This window comes from Ylistrum balloti, unplaced genomic scaffold (genome assembly GCF_031769215.1).
Source record: "Ylistrum balloti isolate Yb309-2 unplaced genomic scaffold, AGI_CSIRO_Ybal_v1 Utg370552, whole genome shotgun sequence".
In the NCBI taxonomy this organism is placed as follows: domain Eukaryota; kingdom Metazoa; phylum Mollusca; class Bivalvia; order Pectinida; family Pectinidae; genus Ylistrum; species Ylistrum balloti.
Window position 1 is genome coordinate 603115 of NW_026782348.1, and position 24683 is coordinate 627797.

Sequence of the window (24683 nt, forward strand, 5' to 3'; positions counted from 1 at the left end):
GCAGAGTAATGCCCCTTTCAACTTAGAAAATTCTCTGGGAATATTGTTTTCCAGACTTTTTTGGGTTATCCTTTGAGTTATTGAAATGAAATTTAGTATATGGCTTCTTGTTGGAAGGGTACAGGTGAAGTTTGATTCCTGGCTGTCTGTAACCCTTCTTGGCAGAGTTATGCATTTTTGAACTTAGAAAATTCTCCGGGACTATTGTTTTCTGGAATTTTCTTGGTTATCCTTTGAGTTATCAAAATGCAATATTGTATATGAGTTCTTGGTCAAAAGTTACGCTCCGAGTTCACTTCTTGGTAGTCTGTAACCCTTCTTGGCAGTGATATGTCCCTTTGAACTTTCTCAGAAATATTGCTTTGCGCAGTTTTCCCTTCATGCTTGAGTTATAGAAATGAATTTGGTATTACGACATTATGGTTGAACGTTGCACATCCAGTTCGATTTCTGGATGACCATGACACTTTATGCAGGCGACACATACAGTTCCGAGGAACTCTTGTTTAAGTTTAGCCTCACTCTGATGCCTATGATAAATTCTGTACTAGTCTACTGATTGCTGATAAGTACAATAGGTTACAATAGATTTCACCAATGGCTTGCAACCATATATTCAATCCTTATAACTGTGTTTTAAAAACAGAAAAAAAACAACACTTACTTCATATATGTAAGATTTTGGCATGCAGTTGAATGTTTATTTTTCAATTAAATTGATAAAATCTGAACAGAAAAAGAGCTGTTTGAGAACAGGGTACAATTATATTTACATGAACTGAACGAAAACAAGAGCTGTTTGAGAACAGGTTAAATTGTATTTGCATGAACTGTAAGAGCTGTTTGAGAACAGCATAGCTCGCCTAGTTATGACATACAGGTATTTCAAGTAAACACAAATTTACTATTTTTAGGCCCCATTCCATAATCAACTGCCAGTGCTAGAGCTATTTAATGATAAACTTTTTCAACCCATTGATATTTTCGATTCAGTACTGATTCTTTGATTAGGCAAGCTAAAATTCTTTCTTTATCAGTGAATGATCAAACAAAGTTAATATTAAATTTTTCAAAAAAGTAAACTACAAAATTTTATTTACAGGTGATATCAATTTCGCGCCTGATTTGTCAGACTTGCGTCATCGAAAGGGCTACCATGTAATCCTGGTTCACACTAAACATGTCCATGAGGCCCTAAAACTGTGTGCAAATGAGCACTTTTTGTATGAGGACTTGATTCAGGATCTCCCCCACCGTGAACCTGATCTGGTAAGTCATGCGAGCCACAGGATGTAAGGGTATAGAAAGATTTCACATACAAAATACTCTCAGTTGTTACCATGGGAGTGATGCATTTGCTATTTTGGGAACGATTAGCTATTATTGAGGAAAAAAAGACTGGATTAGGGTAATTATGTTAAAAAGCAGGCTCATGGTTAAAAGGATTCATAAAATATATACAAGACATTAAATTGAATGTAAATTACATGACAAGTGTCAGGTTTGTTATTGTAAAAACATGTGCTCAGTTTTATCAGAATGAATAGGTTTGTAAGCTGTAATTTAGTTATACTGCAAGTGCCTGCAGTTGTTGTGGTACTACTAACTATTGACAACAAAGATGGCCCATGGAGAGAGATATTGTATAAATTCACTTCAGCTAGGTGATGAAACTGAAGCTTGTGTCAATAACTATGTATATTATATACAGTAAAATCTTATTTCCTCCTTTTGTTTTTCTTTTTAGTCAGAGGAAGGACAGAAAGAGTTAGTAGTGGTGGGCTTCCCTACCAATCAGCCATCCAAAATGGTGGAAAGCTGTTTGAAGAAGCTGTCAACAAACTGTGGTGGACGTGTGATCAGTGTTACAGCTAGTTATGCCTTACTTCGCTTCCCCAGTCATAATGATGCTGTCAGGTAATTAGGGAGCCTGGGATAAGTTAATTGTTGGTTATCTGTTTTAGTCGGTAAGTACTATGGACATTTAGGTGGCATCTAAGGGGACGGTTCAATTTGCTGGAATAGGTTATGTCCAAAATGCATCATTAATTTGAAACAAGATTACCATCAATGGCACAAAAGCTCACAAAACTAGCATGAGGAGGTGGTTTTATCAACAGGAATCTACATCCAGACATACTGATATTTGAACAGGAATTAAGACCTTTCAACACAAAATACTTGACATTGGATTTGATTAGATTAGATTTGACACAAATAATCAAAGTCCAAAATGTTTAAAAATAAAAACAGACTTTTTTCCGAAAATAAAACGTTTATAAAGACTCTTGTATTTGATAAATTATAACCACAGAAACCCTTAGACCAAATATCAGTACCCTAGTTCATTTATAAAGGAGTTTACTGGTGTCTTTCAACACTTGCACATTAAAATATATCAGATTTTACATAAAAATCTAAGCCACAAATGTTTCCAAAAAATTCATTCTGACTCCAAGAAGTAATAGTTAACCCCACATAGCAACCCTCAAACAAAATATCAGTACCCTTGTATACTTATAAAGGTGTTTTTTGATGTCTTTCAACACTTGCAACAAAACTAAACATTTCGAAACCAATGCTAGTGCAGATGCAGGGGTGACAACATAAGCTCCCCCTCTCTTTGAGAGGCGAACTAAAAATGATAATAAGAATTACAGGTAATTATATACCTCGCATGTCGCATGTGTTGTTTGTATAGTCAGTTTTAGATGCTGTGCATCACTAAAGATGTACATCCTGGTGAGTTCCTAAGCTGGACAGAACAATTTATTCACCAAAAAACCCCAAAACACACAGCTTATTTCGTGATTAAAATTGAATATGAAAAATCAACAAGCATTTCAAGCATTTCTCTTCACTCTCAACAGGATTGGAAACTCAGGTATGAGTAACATTCCAGACCAAGGGATACAACACTATACAAAATGTTTGCTGCCTCCCCTTGTCCATATTTCAAAGTTCATCAATCAGTACGTGCCTAAGTTTACAGCCTTGCTTTCCTTGGACCGAATCAGTTATTACATGAACGTTCTGTCCATCTTGTTCTCTTCTGCCAAAATAATAAACGTTGTTGTTGTCATGTTTAAATATTGATGCATTGAAATGAAAAATGAAAATGAAATGAAATTCTCAAAATTCGCACAAATATGACATTTTTACCCCCAAAATATCAATCTTTCTGAGAAGGGAGGGAAAACCTTATCTTACATTTTACAGTTCTTGTTTTAGTATGACTTTTAAATAAATCTTAAGTAAAAAGAACGGGCACTAAAGACTCATTGTATGAAATTTTAACGTTCCTCGTAAGAAATAGCAATAATAATCTTAAACTGTCCAATCGATATGGTCACCTGTTAGTCATGTTTTTTTCTGATCAGTTCCAAAAACAAACAAGCAAGGATCAAGGTGATCCTACAATTTGAGAAAGATCCATTCAGCACATCTCAAGAAAATGCAATAACAAACTTTCATCATTAAAATCCAAGATGGCCACCTGTCAGCTGTCTCAGTTTTGTGATTAGTCTCAAAATCAAACGGGCAAACTGGTAGTGTGAACACCAGAATTGACATCCATATCGAGCAAAAAAATGCATAGAATATTGGGTTTTTTATTCCAATCTATGGACATTTATACTACAGTTGGCAGATTGCAAAATGTTATGCAAATTGCACACAATGTCTGCACAATATATGCCTGATGTGTGCATGATGTGCGCACAATAGGAAAATTGGATGAAATAAGCTATTACACATTTGTGTGCACATTGTGCGGTTCTATTGCACAAATGTGCAGTTCTATCGTGGTTGATATAAATTTAGAAATGGCTTATAAATAAGTGAGCAATATTGTTTATTTATTTTCTAAATATATAAGAAAACAGTACATTTCCTAATTAAGCCATTAATATATAGGTTGGACACTTGTAGATACATGAGATACACACTGAATAGTTAGATACACTCGTAACTTTAAGTGTTTTGTTTACAAAGAGCTACACATGGCCAACCTTAGTGTATGGACACACGTTATATATACATGTAAAATGAAATGGATGTCTCTTTATGTCACAGCAATAAATCATTTAAAATCTCATAGTGTCTCATTTTTCATGCATTTTGTAAATAAAAAATACATGCTGGGGTAAATCATAAATGCTGTGTTTTTACATGGGTGACCCAGTCGCTACCAATGGATCCATACCAGTCAGGTGTATACTGGTATACAGGTAAACTTTTGTTGCCTGAGGCACCACTACTCCCCACTTCCTGAGGTGTGAAACTATATGCGATAAGACTGCTTAATTTAGATCCAGTGGTATTTTGAAAACTGTTGAATTAAAAAATAATAATGTTAATGTGATCACTATTTTGTGAAAGCTTCACAAATTTTCCATTTTATTTTCAATCTGTTATATTAGCCTACCATTTTTACCAAACCGCACAAAATGTGCCATCCTATCGCACAGTTGTGTGCATGATACTGTTTTGTGCATGTTTATGCACAATGCACTCAGGAAATTTTTCGTGCGTTGTGTGTTACCACAATTGTGGCTAGACAAAGATACCACATTCATATGTAGGTTGTATAGAAATGATACAATATGCCTGAGGAATTGAATATTATCCTGACAATCTAACTCTGAATTTACAAAAGCTTAATGGATACTGGAGGATGTTTATCAGCTGAAACTGTATGTAGGCTATAAGAATGTCAAAAATGTACTTAACATCCAGATACATGTACAGATAATGTTATGCCATCAAATCAGAGGAGTTTCTGGTAATGAGATTTCAGAAGTTGATCTATACAAATTATAACAAATTATTATCAATAATACATAATGTGTACACACCTGGTATTTTTGAAGCTCAACAACATATAGTGAAGTTGCGTTATATACGCGTAGTTAAAATCTCTTTTTCTGTCATCATTCAGGTCATCACCATTCCTGAAAGAGGTGAAAAAACATCCCTGGGTTAAATCATTGTAAATTCTTTTATCTTTTTCTTTTTTAATGGGGATTAGGGAGAAAACAAAATATTCAATTTGCAATATTTTTTAAAAGATATGCAGTCAGAGGGGACATACAGCATGCTTAATGATGCAAAAATATCTCTGGTATTTCTGTATAATCCTTAATACATAAAGCTTAACCTTTGTATACTTTTTTTACAGAATAAGAAAAATGTCAGTATAATTTTATTGTCTTTGTTATGATAAGCTAAACAGAGTATTTTTGAAAAGGTGCCACATTGCAGTATATTCCCTTAAAAGATGGAGATGATTATGAATGGAGTTTGTTTCGTGGCAGCTTGTTATTTATGCTAGGATGATCATTCCTTGGTATTATAGATCATCAGTTATATTAAGACAATACCTGTTGTTTGTTTGGGTTGATGTTTGATTAATGTGGAGTTGACTTTATGTATATTTTATAGCAACCTTTAGTTTGTAGGATGATAATGCTTCCTTTACATAGAGGTGACCTCTGGTTCGTGTAATGTTGACTTTGGTTAGTGTTAGAGTGTCGTTTGAGTTGGAGAGACCTAGAGTTGATGTAGTGATGAAATTTGGTTAGAATGACCTTTGTGATAGAGTAACCTTTGGTTGGAGTAAAGTGACCTTTGTGATGGAGTAACCTTTGGTTAGAGTAAAGTGACCTTTGTGATGGAGTAACCTTTGGTTAGAGTAAAGTGACCTTTGTGATGGAGTAACCTTTGGTTAGAGTAAAGTGACCTTTGTGATGGAGTAACCTTTGGTTAGAGTAAAGTGACCTTTGTGATGGAGTAACCTTTGGTTAGAGTAAAGTGACCTTTGTGATGGAGTAACCTTTGGTTAGAGTAAAGTGACCTTTGTGATGGAGTAACCTTTGGTTAGAGTAAAGTGACCTTTGTGATGGAGTAACCTTTGGTTAGAGTAAAGTGACCTTTGTGATGGAGTAACCTTTGGTTAGAGTAAAGTGACCTTTGTGATGGAGTAACCTTTGGTTAGAGTAAAGTGACCTTTGTGATGGAGTAACCTTTGGTTAGAGTAAAGTGACCTTTGTGATGGAGTAACCTTTGGATAGAGTAAAGTGACCTTTGTGATGGAGTAACCTTTGGTTAGAGTAAAGTGACCTTTGTGATGGAGTAACCTTTGGTTAGAGTAAAGTGACCTTTGTGATGGAGTAACCTTTGGTTAGAGTAAAGTGACCTTTGTGATGGAGTAACCTTTGGTTAGAGTAAAGTGACCTTTGTGATGGAGTAACCTTTGGTTAGAGTAAAGTGACCTTTGCGATGGAGTAACCTTTGGTTAGAGTAAAGTGACCTTTGCGATGGAGTAACCGTTGGTTAGAGTAAAGTGACCTTTGCGATGGAGTAACCTTTGGTTAGAGTAAAGTGACCTATGTGATGGAGTAACCTTTGGTTTGAGTAAAGTTGATCTTCAGTTTGTGTTGGAGTGACTTTTCATTTGTTTTGGAATGACCTTTGTTTTGTGTTTAAGTTATGTTGGGTTTGTTTTGGATTAGCCTTGAGTTTGTGTTAGGATGACCTTAAATTTCTGTTGACCTCTGGTTCTTGGTAGGGAGACCTGTGGTTAGTGTTGAAGTGACCTTTGGTTTACATTAGAGTGACCCAGGGTTTGTATTGGTATGACCTTCGGTTGTTTTTGCATGACTTTTTGTTAGAAATGGAGTGACTTTTGGTTTGTGTAAAGGAGATCTTTGGTTTATATTGGAGTGACTTTTGGTTCTTGGTAGGGAGATCTTTGGTTTATATTGGAGTGACCCTTGAATAGGTTTAGGATGACCCTTAGTTAGTGCTAGTTAGGAGTGATCTCTGGTTAGTGTTAGATGGCCTTTGGTATTGTTAAGATGACCTTGTTTTGTATGTAAGTGACCTTGGGGCTTGTTTACAGATGGCTTTTACTTTGTGTTGGAGTGACCTTTGGTTTGTGTAAGGATGGTGTTTGGTTTGTGTTAGGATGGCATTTTGTTTGTGTTAGGATGGTGTTTGGTTTGTGTTAAGATGACATTTGGTTTGTGTTAAGATGACCTTTGGTTTGTGTTAGGATGACCTTTGGTTTGTGGTAGGATGGCCTTTAGTTTGTGTTGGTATATTGGAGTGACCTTTGGTTCTTGGTAGGTAGATCTTTGGTTTATATTGGAGTGACCTTTGGTTCTTGGTAGGTAGATCTTTGGTTTATGTTGGAGTGACCTTTGGTTCTTGGTAGGGAGATCTTTGGATCTTTGGATTATCTTTGGTTTATATTGGAGTGACCTTTGGTTCTTGGTAGGGAGATCTTTGGTTTATATTGGAGTGACCTTTGGTTCTTGGTAGGGAGATCTTTGGTTTATATTGGAGTGACCTTTGGTTCTTGGTAGGGAGATCTTTGGTTTATGTTGGAGTGACCTTTGATTCTTGGTAGGTAGATCTTTGGTTTATATTGGAGTGACCTTTGGTTCTTGGTAGGGAGATCTTTGGTTAATGTTGGAGTGACCTTTGGTTCTTGGTAGGGAGATCTTTGGTTTATGTTGGAGTGACCTTTGGTTCTTGGTAGGGAGATCTTTGGTTTATGTTGGAGTGACCTTTGGTTCTTGGTAGGGAGATCTTTGGTTTATGTTGGAGTGACCTTTGGTTCTTGGTAGGGAGATCTTTGGATTATGTTGGAGTGACCTTTGGTTCTTAGTAGGGAAATCTTTGGTTTATATTGGAGTGACCTTTGGTTCTTGGTAGGGAGATCTTTGGTTTATATTGGAGTGACCTTTGGTTCTTGGTAGGGAGATCTTTGGTTTATATTGGAGTGACCTTTGGTTCTTGGTAGGGAGATCTTTGGTTTATGTTGGAGTGACCTTTGAATAGGTTTAGGATGACCCTTAGTTGGTGCTAGTTAGGAGTGACCTCTAGTTAGTGTTAGATGGCCTTTGGTATTGTTAAGATGTCCTTGTTTTGTATGTGAGTGACCTTGGGCTTGTTTACAGATGGCTTTTACTTTGTGTTGGAGTGACCTTTGGTTTGTGTAAGGATGGTGTTTGGTTTGTGTTAGGATGGCATTTTGTTTGTGTTAGGATGGTGTTTGGTTTGTGTTAAGATGACCTTTGGTTTGTGTTAGGATGACCTTTGGTTTGTGGTAGGATGGCCTTTAGTTTGTGTTGGTATGATCTTTGCTTTGTGTTGGTATGACCTTTGCTTTGAGTTGGAGTGACCTTTGCTTTGTGTTGGTATGACCCTTTTTTGTGTTGGTATGACCTTTGGTTTGTGTTAGGATGACCTTTGGTATGTGTCAGGATGGCCTTTCGTATTGTTAAGATGACCTTGGTTTTGTGTGTGAGTGACCTTGTTTACAGGTGGCATTTACTTTGTGTTGAGGTGACTGTTGGTTCCTTGGACTTTCAAAAGAATGACCTGGGATTTGTGTTGGAGTGACCTTTGGTTTGTGTAAGGATGGTGTTTGGTTTGTGTTAGGATAACCTTTGGTTTGTGAAAGGAGGATCTTTGCTTTGTGTTGGTATGACCTTTGCTTTGTGTTTGAGTGACCTTTGCTTTGTGTTGTAGTGACCTTTATTCAGTGTTGGAGTGACCTTTAGTCAGTGTTGGAGTGACATTTAGTCAGTGTTGGAGTGACCTTTAGTCACTATTGGAGTGACCTTTGCTTTTTGTTGGAGTGACCTTTAGTCAGTGTTGGAGTGACCTTTGGTTTGTGTTGGAGTGACCTTTAGTCAGTGTTGGAGTGACCTTTAGTCAGTGTTGGAGTGACCTTTAGTAAGTGTTGGAAAGACTTTGACCTTGGGTTTGTGTTAAGGTGGAGAAGAATAAACTTTCAACTTTTTAAAGTGCAGCATTGAAGATTCCTGGTTAAGTTGGAATATTGTTTGTGTAAATAAGATAACCTTTGGATTTTGTGACAAAAAGTTATGATGATTATTATGCTGAAGCCTAAGCCAAAACAGTGTAACTGATCAGTAGATACAACTTAGATATAAACATTAAAATCTGCCTTCAGTAACCCCTTGGTATGATATATTCAGGTACTCTCATAACTCATTAGTTGTCTTGGTAACAGTTGGTTATAATGGACATAACTCATAAGTTGTCTTGGTAACAGTTTGTTATAATGGACATTTCATTTATACATATATGTTTCAGTCATTAGAACTATCACTGTGCAAAGCCAAGGCCTGTGATTAAATGAATTTTCAAGGCTTTAAACATTCAATTTGTCTTCAAAAATTCTAACCTATGATCTGAAATGATTTGACTTCATTATTTCATGATATAATTATATATCAGTGTTTTACGGAAAATGATGAATGGATATGGAATTTTGTACACTGAATCAAGGAATTATAGTTTGTAGTTAATTAAGTAGTAATATATCAAAAATATTAATTTATTCTAGAAGACTGCAGTTGATTGAAGACTTTTTCTTTTATTTAATAGAATTAAAGTCGTATTTCTATATTGTCCATCTTGCCTAAATAAATGAAAATAAGCAGTTCTGACATATATATATATATCTTGAGAATTACTGAAAGTGTGGTTAATATAATAATGTTACACTACTTGGTGTTTAAGACCTACCTTGTTCATTCTTAATGTTGACTCCTGTAGTGGGTTTTTTTACCTGAGACCACACTGAACTGTAAACCCTTCCTGGCTATAGCTAGAGACCTATCCTTTCTTATGCAAATTAGCTTGCACATGCATGTGGTGCTGTGTGTGGTGAGAGGTCCTTCACCTGTGCTCTCTACCTCTGTTACTGGGTGTCAGTATAAGTGGTCAGCCATGGCTGACATTACAAGATTACGCTGTCCATTTCAGGGCCAAGAAGAGGATGACAGGAGAGCAAGTGTTTAGCAATACAATACAAGTTGACTTTGCAGTAGCTGTAACAGACATTCCATCAGCTCAAGGTAAAATAGCATGGAAAATCTTATTGTAAAATTCAGTAGTTATGTGATTTTGTGAGGATTTCCATAGACAAAGATATCTGTTTCAGGGTATTCTTCTAGGAATATAAAAATTGTAAAGTTAGAATTACACAGTTGTACATAAGGTGATTTATAATTTCTGTTGTGCATATACAATTAGAAATAAAAGGGAACAATTACAGTAGTGTTAGTTACTCAATGCTATCTCATTCACTTCAGTCTTATACCTATCATACAGGTGGGCACACTCCTGTATATGCATAATGTCCTGCATTTGAGTGAATTACTGTTTTGAATAATACAATTTTTAATCAATTGCAGGATGATTTTAGATAGAAACACATTTAGTTCTTTTAAACATTTACAACAAAAAATGGCACCATAATTTTTGACATGTTTCTGTAAAGTAATAACTTTGCTAAATATAAATGAATTTCAATCAAGATTTAGTTTGTATCATACTATCCTTCAGCCTAAGTTTGACTGTCAACATAGTTCATTGACTGTTAGTTACTGTAAAATCATCAATTTTTGTGGGTGATTTATTTTTTATTGATTTTGGGGATACACTAAATCCATGAATTCATATACCCATAAAGTGTTAGAATTAGTATCTTTATGATAGTATTTTTATTGTGTTATATCAACAAGTAACTACAAATTTGTAATTGGCCAATTGGATTCTATTTCATTTATTTAGATAAATGTTGGTTGATTTAATGATAATTGGGTTACAGGTGTAGTTTTACATCTTTGATTGTTCTTACTTAAGCTGCCTTACAAATTTAATATTGAAGACAGGGGATATAACTGTTGTAGCTTTCAGTATTTTCTCTTGTCCAAAATGATCTCACTTGTTTTCTTGTATGAAATTTTCAATAACTTGGGGGAGTCACTTCCCTTTGGTTTTCTCGGTTCCTTCTGTTTTCAATTTAGATTTAACTGTAATGGCATTAATTTGTGATGTCTCAGATGCTTATTAATTAGACCTTTATTATTTCTTACTTCCCCCATTTATTTTGATCCAATTTCAACAGAAACGTACAACAATGTAATTTGTTGATATTGTGATTTTAAATCAATCAGAAAATGTAGCATTTTCCACACTTTGATGATGTTAGATTAGTTTTTACAGTGGAACAGAATAAACTTCTCAGTATAAATGATTGATCATTAAATCCTAGGTAACTGTAGCCTTCCTGACAAAAAGGATTCCTCTCCAGATCCAAAACCTAAACGACGAAGATTTCGACGTTCTAAGTCCAGAGAACAGCCAAAATTATTACCTATATGTCCTCAAGATCAATCGAAGAAAAAGGAGAAATCACCTGAGACTCAACAATTAAGTTCTGAGAAGAAGAAAGATAAATCACATAAAAGTCAACTGTTAAGCCCTAACAAGAAAACAAAGGCTATAAAAATGGCCACTCAGTCACCTGGACAGCCCGGTATCAGTACAGGATCACAAGGAGACGTGCAGCTGAAAGACGAAAGTCAGTCTGATATCAAAACAGTGGTGGATAAATTCTCCAAAGACAACAAGAGTAGTCGACAGGTATTACTACTGCAGCAGCAACTGTACCAGGAGGAACAGGAGGCTCCACCTCAGGCCTACCAACAGTCACGCCCACAGTCACAGCCTACACCTGAAAACAGGCATACTCCCATCAACTCAGGTTTCAAAAAGGGCCAAGGTCATTACAGCATGTTTGGCCAGTCATATGATGACCAGCTGTATCAACAAGGATCATATGGTTACTACAGTCACAATACCTGGGGACCGAACCATTATCAGAGCTATTCAGGTTACTATGGAAACAATACAGGATACTATGGTAACAGTGTTGGGTACCAATATAACAATTACTTACATAACACAAACATGGATCCTCAGTCTTCTTATGGTTATAACAATAATTTGTTGGAAAATGATGGAGGATATCAACCTAATAATCCAGACTTGAACCGTAGTTTCTGCAGTTCTGATCTAGTTCGGAGACCCAGGTTTTATTCCCCAGACATTACAGGATATAGACAGAACTACAATTCTCACAGAAGTCTGGACTATGCACCGTCCTCCCCAACACCATATTCTAACCAACGTTCCTACAACAATTATACAGCTGATCGCCAGAGCCCAAACTACCACACACTGGACCGTCACAGTCCCTATCAGAACACTTCCTACAAATCAGCTAATCATCTGGTAGACAGAACATCACCATATATGAACGCTTTTCAGCCAATACGGAGTGACAGTCCGAGTACAGCTGGTAGTTCTCCATGTGATCAGGATTCTCCAGACTGGGACAGTGTGGTGGGTCCAGTGGAATTACTGATATCTAATCTTGACTACAACATAAGTGCTAAGGAATGGAGGAAGATTCTCTTCACCACATTCCACCCCCATGTCAGGGTAAGACATGTTTCATATTTCTATGATTGTACCCATCTCTTGTGCTGACCTTGCCTGATCATTGATAGGGATATATCTAGTGATATGATAACTGCTTTTAATTTTTAGATAATTTGAATACAAATGTCATGTAACCTTTAAAACCATTAAAAAGTACAATGTTATGATTATTTTCCATGAATATTTTGAAGAATTGTAAAGGTTGCCATTTCTAAAGACCATGAAAAAATATGTGTTAAATTATATAGTCATTAGATGTTTTAACTGAATGATGAAGTTTTAAATAATATGAATAAATGCTGATTATGGAAATAGCCAGTGTAGTTATAACTAGCAATATTCCATAGATAATTTGATAATATTTATCAGGACTTTTGGTAATGTGCAATAAACATGCATAGCCTTATACAGTTGAGTATGATATAATATATAGGTGCTGAATGTACACGTGAAGGCTCAGCCTGATAACACTAGTATAGGAATGGTGAAGGTCCCAAGTAAGGAGGAGGCTCGCTTCGCAATCTCACAGTTCCACCGCAAGAAAATTGGCTACAAACGCATCCATGTTACTTTAAAAAATGATGAAGGCCAACATCCAGCCAACACTACCAGGTAATTATCTTTAACACTCAACAATGGTACTATATCTACTGTCATCTTGAACGAATGCCACAAAACCTGACCAAATTGGGAATACCATTATGTCCTAACTAACTGATATCATTCATGGTTTTACTAATATAACATATTAGTTTATATCTAGAACCAGTAGAAGATGTTAATGATGTTACAGGTTTTTACATGTGACAAACTTTTAAAGACGAGGAAGATCGGATTACTTAACGTTTGTAATAATTTATACATTACAGTGACACATGTATGACATGACAACCTAAATTTATAAGAGATCAAAAGAAATTGTCAAAAATTGAAGAAACTGTGAAAAGTGATTTCTGTTAAAACAGGCAGATTTATCATTTCACTTTCATTGTGGTACAATAGTATTATCAGTGTCAGGTTTATCTTTAATCACCTAGATACATGTTTGTGTAATACTTACCATTACATAATGTTTTATTACACATGTATATGACCTAGTGGACCTGTGATTGGTAGAAAGTTCCCATTGTTTCCATTGTGAGATCATAGTTTTTTGTGACATCATAGACTTATGACATCATAAACACATTATATATATATATTTATGTTATATGAAAATATTAATTTTGATTTTGTATCAATTGTATAAAATGTTTCATGAATGTTTGTTAAAATACTTATTACTATAGTAAGTGATGTGAATCTGTTCCATTTGAGATTAGTGAAGCTCATCTTAAATTTTTCATTTTACCTCGTAAAGGTCTGGAAATAGAACGAAATGTAGACAAATTTCATAAATTGCAATATGAATGGGAAATCACATAGGATCCTGTATATAAAGCAAGAGTACATTGTATGTAGGGAAAAGCTTGTTAGATATTGTAACAAACACAATTCTGTTAGTTCCATTCACAATGAATGAAATTAGGAACATCTTCAAAATGAAAAATTTTGAGGTGAAGAAAGTAAATGTTTCATTATTTTTTTCTTTTAAATTATCTGATGTTGCACAAGTCGTACCAACCTAGTACCTGTCTGCTTATTATTGTATAGACAAGTAAATTGTTACTTATACATTGTTGTTTACCAGGGCTGAGGCAGTCGCCCTACTTCTGGAGGCCAAGGACAACACTCTACCATTGTTTAAATTTATCGAGTTGTTTGACAAAAGGTATGTAAAACTGTATCCTGAGAAATCAGATCTATTTTTTTCTGATTTGACCTCTTTGAAATATCTATATTTAGTTATACCCAAATACCTACTTATTTTGTGCACTGGTGTAAAATATACAGGGGTTCTGGGGGTATATGTCCTTCAAAAATAAAAAGGTAGTGAAAGTAGAATAATTTTGGATGTTTCATCATTATGAAGATCATTTAAAAGATCACAGAACCACATATTCCCTTACAAAATTAAAAAGAAAACATTTTACAGTTATAAAAACAAATTTCTAGTTTCATGCTTTCTATAGCATAGTTTTTAGGGTCTTATGAATGTTAATTTGACCCCTTGGTGACTTAGGGGTGGGGCCCCAAGGAGGGAAGTTAGAAGTTTGATTTAAATATTACTCCATCCCAATACTTGGTTAGATTTCAACCAAATTTGGTCTGAAACATCATTGCAAGTAGGTTATCATTTCTTAAATCAGAAAATTGATTTGACCCTAAGGGACAGGGCCGCAAAAGGGAAGTTAGGCAACAATTTGCTTCAAAACCCTTCTCCTTCATAATTCCTGGATGGAGTGATGTCAGACATGCCTGAGTGATCCTGAGACTATCCTGACAAAATCTAATTTTCAGTTTGGTCAAAAATCCAACATAACTGATCTTGAACAAATAGTCTGAACCACTCAAATTTCATTCACACAATTGAGATAACAATTTGGAGTTAATTTGTTAGATGACCTTTTAGGGGCCATGACCCTCTTGGTTACTGCACAAACACTTTTTTTGTGTGATTTTGCTAAATATGATATGAAGCTATTTAGGTGAAATGTGATAAACACACAATGATAAAGGAGTTTAGAGCGATACATTGAAGTCAAGGTTAAAAACAAATCAAAGGTCAATCCATTTTGACTCTTATCTGGAATAAATGTATTTGTTTTGAATCTTCCTAATTATTTAACATTGATTTAAAAAGTGCATACTGAGAGGGAATGTTTTTGCTTGCCTTTTATTAGATTGATTTTAAATTAATTTTAAATTTATAATGTTAATCCAGGTACCACAGATCTATCAGTGTGTCTGAGTTATACAAGATGAGGGACGTGATTGACATTCGAGAACAGGGAGGGGCGGGGCGAATGGTCTACTTAGCCTCACATCCTCAGCAAGATACACCTACCACAGAGATAGCTGATGGAGAGGTAAACATTGGTAGTAGTACCAAACTTATTTCCTTTGATAACAACTACTAAACAAGTGTATGAGGTTTCACACTGCACCCAGAGGAGGCGTCTTACTTGTGCCAAGCTCAAATAATAAGCAGCATGCACAGCTCATCAGCTCAGTCAAAGCTAAAGGTCATTTATTTACACAAGGTTCTAACTTCTCTTGCTCCAAGCGGGGATCTTAATACTCTTGTTCCCTAACAGGATCTTAATACTCTTGTTCCCTAACAGGATCTTAATTCTCTTGTTCCCTAACAGGATCTTAATTCTCTTGTTCCCTAACAGGATCTTAATACTCTTGTTCCCTAACAGGATCTTAATTCTCTTGTTCCCCATCAGGATCTTAATTCCCTTGCTCCCCCCAAGGATCTTAATTCTCTTGTTCCCTAACAGGATCATAATTCTTTTGTTCCCTAACAGGATCTTAATTCTCTTGTTCCCCATCAGGATCTTAATTCCCTTGCTCCCTAACAGGATCTTAATTCTCTTGTTCCCTAACAGGATCTTAATACTCTTGTTCCCTAACAGGATCTTAATACTCTTGTTCCCTAACAGGATCTTAATACTCTTGTTCCCTAACAGGATCTTAATTCTCTTGTTCCCTAACAGGATCTTAATTCTCTTGTTCCCTAACAGGATCTTAATTCTCTTGCTCCCCCAGGATCTTAATTCTCTCCCAGGATCTTAATTCTCTTGCTCCCCACCAGGATCTTAATTCTCTTGCTCCCCCCAGGATCTTAATTCCCTTGATCCCCACCAGGATCTTAATTCCCTTGCTCCCCACTAGGATCTTAATTCCCTTGATCCCCACCAGGACCTTAATTCTCTTGATCCCCACCAGGATCTTGATTTTCTTGCTCCCCACCAGCATCTTAATTCTCTTGTTCCCCCCAGGATCTTAATTCTCTTGTTTCCTACCAGGATCTTAATTCTCTTGTTGCCCACCAGGATCTTAATTCCCTTGCTCCCCCCAGGATCTTAATTCTCTTGCTCCCCCCAGGATCTTAATTCTCTTGTTTCCTACCAGGATCTTAATTCTCTTGCTCCCCACCAGGATCTTAATTCTCTTGCTCCCCATCAGGATCTTAATTCTCTTGCTCCCCACCAGGATCTTGATTTTCTTGCTCCCCACCAGGATCTTAATTCTCTTGATACCTACCAGGATCTTAATTCTCTTGCTCCCCCCAGGATCTTAATTCTCTTGCTCCCCACCAGGATCTTGATTTTCTTGCTCCCCACCAGGATCTTAATTCCCTTGTTCCCCACCAGGACCTTAATTCTCTTGCTCCCAACTAGGTTCTATCTGCCTTTACCCCAACATAGTTTCTGACTTCATTTGTCCCCCTGCTTGGTTTCTAACTTTCTTTCCCCTTACTAGGTTTTAACTTTCTTAGCCCTCAACTAGGTTCAAATTTCCAATGCTCCCATCCACATTCTAAATTTCTATGCTCCCAACTATTACTTTTCTCAGTTTTTTTCTAAAGTTCCATTATATTGACAGGTACAGGAGATCCTTGAACAGCCTGTGTGTACAATCCATTGTCCAGAGGGCAGCACTATGTATGCAGAGGCCATTAACAGCTGTATGCTTCCCTATGTCAAAATGTCAATCAAGATGCTTGGACCCCAGGTGCACTCTCTCCTACAAACACATGATGGTCACATGCCGCTGATGAGGTACACCCTGACTGTTTTATTGTTGCTATGATATGTAACAGTTTAAGATATATCCAATTAAAAATAGATTGATTTCCAATTTATTCATGTCATTTTTAGGCTTTCATTAGATATAAAATATACCATTACAATGCAATCACAGAAAATACTGTCCATATCGTATATTCAGAACCTCTGAAATTTCTTAAGTATTGAAATACCAATAAAGAGAAAAATATATCTGTTGACATATTTTAAGAGTCATTTCAGTTATATAAAACTTTCACTTTTCATATGGCTTGTCCAGCTTTCCAATGTGTTACATCGCCGAGTTCTCCAGCCTGCCAATTTCCCTGCAGTCTCAGGGCGGTGTACCCCTAGAGCATCTTATAAGCTGTGTGCCTGGTATCCAGATACAAGTTTCTGCCTCAGGGGTGAAGAAAGTCCAGTGGGCAGAGAATCAGACATCTAACTCCTCTGGTAGGTGAAGCCTTTATTCATTTCTTGCCCTTCTTCAGACTAACTCATCTGAACAGATATGTGTAGCCTTTATTCAGTCCCTGCCCTACCTCATCTGAACAGATAAGTGTAGCCTTTAATCAATTCCCAACCTACCTCATCTGAACAGGTTAGTGTAGCCTTTATTCAGTCCCTGTCCTTCAACCTACCTCATCTGAACAGATAGGTATAGCCTTTAATCAGTCCCTGTCCTTCAACCTACTTTATCTGAACAGATATGTGTAGCCTTTAATCAGTCCCTGCCCTACTTCATATGAACAGATAGCTGTAGTTTGTATCAGTCCCTGTTGTACCTGATGTGAACAGAAACATCATGCATCTTTCCCCACCTTATCTTATCTGACCAAATTAATCTTTATCATCCCTACGTTACCTCAAGTGAACAGTTAGATATCAGTCCAGACTATACCTCATCTGAACTAGGAAATTTTACCTCTAATACAGTAATAAAATTTGAAAGATAAACATAGTGACTGTATACCATTGATTGTAATAACTGATCACCTTTGTTACAGATGCAGTTCGACCTTTGGCCAGTCCTCTGCTGAATCAACAGCTGAACCAGATATGTCGAGAGATGACTGATCTTCTCAAGCAGAGTCCTCAGTGTCGCATGCCAATGAGTAAATTCATCCCCTCCTACCACCACTTTTTCGGGCGGCAGTGCCGTGTGGCCGACTATGGATACAGTCGTCTTAAAGACCTTTTTGAAGCCATTCCCCATATAGTTCAGGTATGTGTACTGGTGTTGGTAGTGAAACAGATATAATAAAACTACCCGAAAACTTTTACTTCTTTTGTATACTTAATGAACAACCTCTTAAAATGAGAACATCAAGCCTTTCTTATCAGAAAAAATCAGAAAGATGTTCTTACTAAACCATGAAGCTTTGAACTGTTGACCATAAAGGAAGTTATAATGTTAAGTACTATCAAATATTTATTATAAAGAAGCTTACCTTGAATGGTATCATTTTTTCTCTTTCAGGTGCTGGGTACAGGTGATAGGAAGCTATTGACACTGAGTCACAGAGCTCAGGGAAGACGCTTCACTGCTGACCTCACAAAGCTGCTCAAGATCCAGCCTGGCAAGAGGCTCAGTGTGAAGTCTCTTCCTGATGCCTGGAGTAAGTAGATGATGTTAGAATATTCAAACTGTTCTCCTCTCCTTAGAAGGGTTGATGAAGAATTTTTCATGAGCTAGATGTTGTTTTTTATCACCCACAAAATGTGTTTGTGAGGGATATTGGTTTGGGTTCCATTTGTCCGTGCATGGGTCCGTCTGTCCATCCATATGAGGGCTTTTTCCGGGCTTTAACGTCAGAACCTTTCAACTCAACTTCACAAAACTTGCTGTATATGTTAAGTTAGTGTCCTTGTGGTGCCTTTTGTTATTTACATTTTATTTTTTGTATTTCTGTTACCATGGAAACAGCCAAAAATCACAAAATTAGTGTTAACTTTCCTTGCTTGGCTTCAACTTCAAAACCATTCCACTCAACTCCACTTAGTTTTCTGTATATATTAGGTCAGTGTCCTAGTTAAATGATTTTTCTGTTACCATGGAAACAGATAACCACCATCACAAACTTCAGTTTTGTGGACCAGTGCTCTTCAATGTTGATGATAATTGCTCAAAACTTTTTATACTTTTTTAAGCCAGTATTATCTTTTGCTAAAGGGAAGTTTTCCATTTAAATACTTTGTTACCATGAAAAAAGGTAGGCCAGATCACAAAATTCAGTTTTTTCAGACCAGTTCTCTTAAACCGTTCAAGGTAATTACCTGGTACTCAAAACTTAATACAGGCATCAAGCTAGTACTCTTGACAAATATAATTATTCAATTCACAGATCAACATCACGGTTGCCATTTATTATCACTTGATGTTGAAACATTTTTCTATAACTTTCCTCATTATTTTAGGGATTGCTGCCCTGCTGAGATTTATTTTTATCAAATAATTTCAATGTGGAGACAATAATGGCCCCAAAAAGCCTGTTGTTTATGAAATAGGTCTTTTCTTGATGTGTAAGCCTAATTTTGATTTTGTATACTTTTTTCATCTAATGTATATCATTGATTAATTTTTTTTTTAAATCTGACTTTATCTTTCAGCTAAGTTTTACAACAAGGTGTGGGATATAACAGAATATGGCATGTCACACTTAGATGACCTGTTAACAGAGGTGCCTCCTACGACTGTTGTGGTAAGTTTACTGATGTAGTTTGACTTACAGAGAATAACTTTTCTAACATTGCTATAACTTTAGAAAGTCTTACCTGTTGATGATGGTCGCTTGTCTCACCATTGCTGGATTTATACACCTTTTGTACTATATATAATCCATTGAGCATTCCATCCACCATTTCACTTCTACTATAACCATATTTTTAAGAAGTATGATGAATATGAGGAGGTTCTACCTAGCTTACACTGTCCCAAACTATAAAAGTATACATTTGGCCTTTGAACCAAGATCTTGCCACCTGCATCATTTCTGTCAACTAAAGGCTTAACCTTATCCACATACATGTATGACGGGGTAGAGTCTGATTATTTTACATATAGATCATATGATTAAATATTTGTTACAGGTGATTGCTGAAGGGGGAGAAAATGTTATTGTGATACCTCGGAAAGGTTAGTAACATGTGTAAGTCATCTGTGATCTTGATGTGATAAAAATGCTTCAGACTCCTTAAATTCATGAAAGATAATGATGATAATTACATTACTAATCAAAATGGCTATGACTTTTCAAGAAATATTCAAAGAGTTGTCGTTGGAGAAACGAGAAGCCTTCAGTCGTATTATTGTATGTGAGTCTTACCTGGACAAAGGAATGGACAAGGGAAAATGTTTCCATCTGTATTTAATTTGAGGAGTTGTGTTTAGAAGTTTTAGACACGAGTTTTCTTTTCTTTAAACAATGAAAGCGGCTTTACAGTGTTAGAATGTATAAAAGGTTGTTTCCATAGGTAAAGATACAAATTACATGAAATGACTTTTATTAATCTAAATGACACAGGTAATTGGATGAGTGACAGAGCACCTGTAAGTTAAGACCTTGTGAAACACTTCATTTGATCCCTGATGTTTGTCGTTTTAGACCAGACTGCTGAAGAAGTTGAACGGACTCGTCAGTTCTCTTTAGAGGTTGTAGATCTCCTTCGTCACAACCCCCAGTGTCGCATGCCATTCAACAAATTTATTCCTGCCTACCACCATCATTTCGGTCGCCAGTGTCGTGTGTCTGACTATGGCTTCAGTAAACTCATGGACCTATTCGAGGCCATTCCACATGTAGTGGAGGTACTCAGTCATACATAATATTTATCATTTATATCTTTTGGGGGGTAAATGAATGTACAATAAGTGTTTGTTCTCCATTTCCCAATCAGTAAAATGACATTTACATGTTAAAGTTGATTTGGAATGACAACATAATATAGTAACAGCAAATTTAACATATGAGAGCATGAATCGGAGCATTTGACAAGACTGTCACTTGTACTTTCTGGCAAAATTCTTTGGATTACAAGAAACAGCAGAGTATTGTAAGTGTAAAATGATTATAAAATGATATATTACAGATGGAGGAGGATGGTGAAGAGAGGATGATTCACCTAACGGAGCCAGAACTGCGTAAGATTCTGGCAGAGCAGGTTGTGACATTGCTAAGATATCAGAAAAGTCAGTGTCTACCACTTCATCATCTCATGTCAACATTCACTTGTCACTATGGCTTCAACATCCCTCTTTATGACTTCAATGTTGAGTCTGAGGAGGAACTCATGAAAAAACTACGACATGTTGTCAAGGTAACCCCTTTATACTAAAAGTAATGTATTACATGAGTAGCCATAAATTATCAATAATAACTTAATGTATTGGATATTATTTTTGGTCTCTAAAAAGTTTTTCTTGGAGCCTGTCCATTTGTTCATCATAAACAAATTTGATAAAGAGTTTTAAGTAATATTTATAAAACTCAGTGGCATTTTTATGTAATTTTGAGATCATCGGGTTATATTTTTCAATTTTTCACCAATCTTTTAACAAAAATTATACAGCATGTGTTATTTATTTTACATACTGTTTGTTCAGGTCGAGATGGTGAACCGATGTAAGTATGTCATGTTGGTCAATAAAACAGAGATGCCTCGTCTTGCTCATCACATTCTGCAGCTCATGATGGACCAGAGTGGGGGTAGTCTCCCTTTAGTAGAGCTTGCTAGTCGCTACAAGTCACAGCATGGCCAGGATTGTGATATCAAACAGATCAAGGAAGAGTTGTTAGATTATGTACAGGTGAGGCATGAAAGGGGAGGTAGTCATATTTTCTTTATTTAGATCATATGAATTGACCCAGTTGATGCAGAGACAGTTGTTGGGATAAAATTTTGTGGTAGGATTGTAATATTCTCAAAACTATTTGTTAACCGGATATGGATCAAACATTTTGACGTCATCACAATCAGTTTGCTCCTAATATCTACTTACACTCACTAAGCCATACACACAAACATACATAATTCATTTAAAAAGTTTTTTGTTTTGATCAGATTTCGGGTGCCACGGAAAAATGCCAAGAAACAAGATATATCTAGGAAACAATTTTGTTAAGAATTAATTGATCACTTATATCAGTTTAAATCCAGATTTCGACAGGTGAAAAATATCAGGTAAACACATAATCATTTACCCTGTATAAATGATTAAAGGTGACTGGAGATGACGAGTCGGCAGTGATCAGTCTAACACCTGTTCAGGCGTTTGCCCGCGATGTCCGTCTTCTCCTCCATGAGCAAGGACGCTTGTACCTGACACAGTTTGAGAGAGTTTACAAGGAACGTTTCGGGGTGGAACTCAAACCTGCTTTGTTTGGATACCCAACAACTTTAGCCTTGCTGCAGACTATCCCATACATAGCCAATATCAGGGGCAAGGGGCCTCGCAAGTACTGTACGCTATCATCAGAGTTCAAAGGTGAGAGTTCAAACTATATGAACTGTTATAGGAGCAGTATAACATTTAACTTCTCAAGGACACTTATTGCCAGAGTTTAAGAAATAAAGGCATAGGGGTTGAGAAACCTACCTTTCAGAAGGAATGTGTAATATATATATGTTGGGTAATCAGTAGTTTCATGTTATTCAGTTACAAACCAGAATTCAAAAGTTACAAAAATAAGGGATGATTATCATTCAGCCATTGCAGAGCCTCTTTCAGATTCATTTTGTTTGTTTAGTGTTGATAACAAACTTTACAGCTTTTCTCAACTTAAGAAGTTTTGGTAAATCAAAGGTGATAGAGACTATTTTAGCTTAAATTTCTAAGATTGAATCAAATGTTTTAAGTGAAGGTTACTGATGTTGATAAAAACTTTTGTCTACCCAGCTGGCCTGCCTGCCTACAAGGAACAGGAGGGAATTAGAGAATATGTACATCGCTCCACTTCAGACACCCAGTCCAGTGATTCAGGGGTCACAGACAATAACCCAGAAGGTCAGATATATATTTGAATACTTATATTTTTATCTACCTTTATCAGTGATCCTGTACCTCCCCTGAAGTTAAGATCCTCTACCTACCCTGAAGATGAGATATATAGGATTCACTTAAATCAATGATCCTCTACCTACTCTGAAGGTTGAATTTTTTTTATTCACCTTTACCAGAGAACCAGTACCTACCCTGAAGGTTTGATTCACTCTCATCAATAATCATCTACCTACCTTGAATATACCTTTGATATAAGAAGGATCCATGTACATACATTTTAAGTCACCTGCTTAATTTTAGTTTATGTTGCAGAAGTGCACAGTCCTTAAAACTTTTGATTTTTGTTAGGGACATCACATTGCCGAGTGGTATGTTATCATATATTATACACTATGCCCTCTCTATTGATTAATTGAAGAAATAAACTTGTATACAAACGCGTTTGCAGGGGATATTAATTTTGGCTCCATGCGGACATGCATCCTTGCATATGTGTGAGGGATTTTATGGCTATATCTTCAAAACCGTTCAACTGAACTTCACAAAACTTATATATTAAGTTAGTGCCCCTAGTTGTGCCTTTTGCTATTGATAACATTTTTTTAAAATTTGTGTTACCATGGAAACACTGCCGAAAAAACACAACTTCAGAGCCACTCCACTCAACCCTCGAAAACATTCTGTATATATAAAGTTAGTACCCTAATTGTGCCTTTGACTGTTGATGACATTTTGTTATTTATATTTTTACAAATTTGACCCAAGTGACCTTGAAAAAGAGAAAACATCCATCAAAAAAATGGTAGCTCTTCATCCCCGCATGCCACAGGCCCAATATCAACACCCTAATCCTTTTGGTTATTGAGAAGTAGTTGTTTAAAGATTTTTACATATTTGGCACCTGTGACCTTGAAAGGTTGTCAAGGTCAATAATATCAACAAACTTGGTAGCCCTCCCTTTATCTCAGCAGGCTACAGGCCTGATTTCAGCACCCTTGGTCATTTTTGTTTTTTAGAGGAAGTTGTTTAAACATTTTAACACATTTAACACCTGTGAACTTGAAAGTGAGTCAAGGTAATTCATTTTAACAAATTGATAAGCCTTCATTCCACAGGCCCAATATCAGTCATTTGAATGGAAAGTTTACACATGGCAGAAGGTGCACAATGACAGGTGAAAACACGATTGCTGTAGGTCATCCTGACCTTTGGGTTAAGATGACCTGAATACCAAGTGTTCTGGAAGGGCAAACGGTTTCTGTTTCATCGATGACACCCACCATGCAAATTTTGGTCAGTCAATCCATTGGTCCCATGTATGAATTATATATTCCTACATAATGTCTTTTACAGGTTCATTCAGTATTGATATTTTGGTTGCAGATGATGAGCCCTGTGTTGAAAGTGATGCCAGACAATCACAGACAGAAAACCTCATGCCTAGTCATGAATCTGTGGAAAGGCCCATCTCTACAAAACCATTTGATCTACTCTCTGCCCCTGTACCATCAGCCATTCCTTCCCCAGACCTCAATCCAGAAGAACAGGTTCCAAACCTGATGACCTTTGAGACCCTTTCCACAGGTATTCACTTTATTCTTTGTTATAAGAGTGGTCTTAATCTAAAATTGAATTTCAGAGAATTTGACAGCACATTATATCCATATTACTGATAA

At 36.3% G+C, this 24683-nt stretch overlaps 1 protein-coding gene across 1 annotated transcript in view; it reads left to right on the top strand.

The window, feature by feature from the left end:
• Positions 1–24683, top strand: part of LOC132556162 (meiosis regulator and mRNA stability factor 1-like) — a 31741-nt gene that overhangs the window by 2006 nt on the left and 5052 nt on the right. The window contains exons 4-22 of the mRNA XM_060220551.1: positions 1103–1269; positions 1748–1917; positions 9805–9896; positions 11099–12330; positions 12764–12942; positions 14021–14101; positions 15155–15299; positions 16825–17000; positions 17287–17459; positions 18014–18231; positions 18487–18625; positions 19617–19708; positions 20097–20142; positions 20612–20814; positions 21096–21323; positions 21610–21813; positions 22227–22491; positions 22903–23010; positions 24391–24591. Coding sequence (XP_060076534.1) covers positions 1103–1269; positions 1748–1917; positions 9805–9896; positions 11099–12330; positions 12764–12942; positions 14021–14101; positions 15155–15299; positions 16825–17000; positions 17287–17459; positions 18014–18231; positions 18487–18625; positions 19617–19708; positions 20097–20142; positions 20612–20814; positions 21096–21323; positions 21610–21813; positions 22227–22491; positions 22903–23010; positions 24391–24591 — 4119 coding nt within the window. The remainder of the gene's footprint in view (positions 1–1102; positions 1270–1747; positions 1918–9804; positions 9897–11098; positions 12331–12763; positions 12943–14020; positions 14102–15154; positions 15300–16824; positions 17001–17286; positions 17460–18013; positions 18232–18486; positions 18626–19616; positions 19709–20096; positions 20143–20611; positions 20815–21095; positions 21324–21609; positions 21814–22226; positions 22492–22902; positions 23011–24390; positions 24592–24683) is intronic.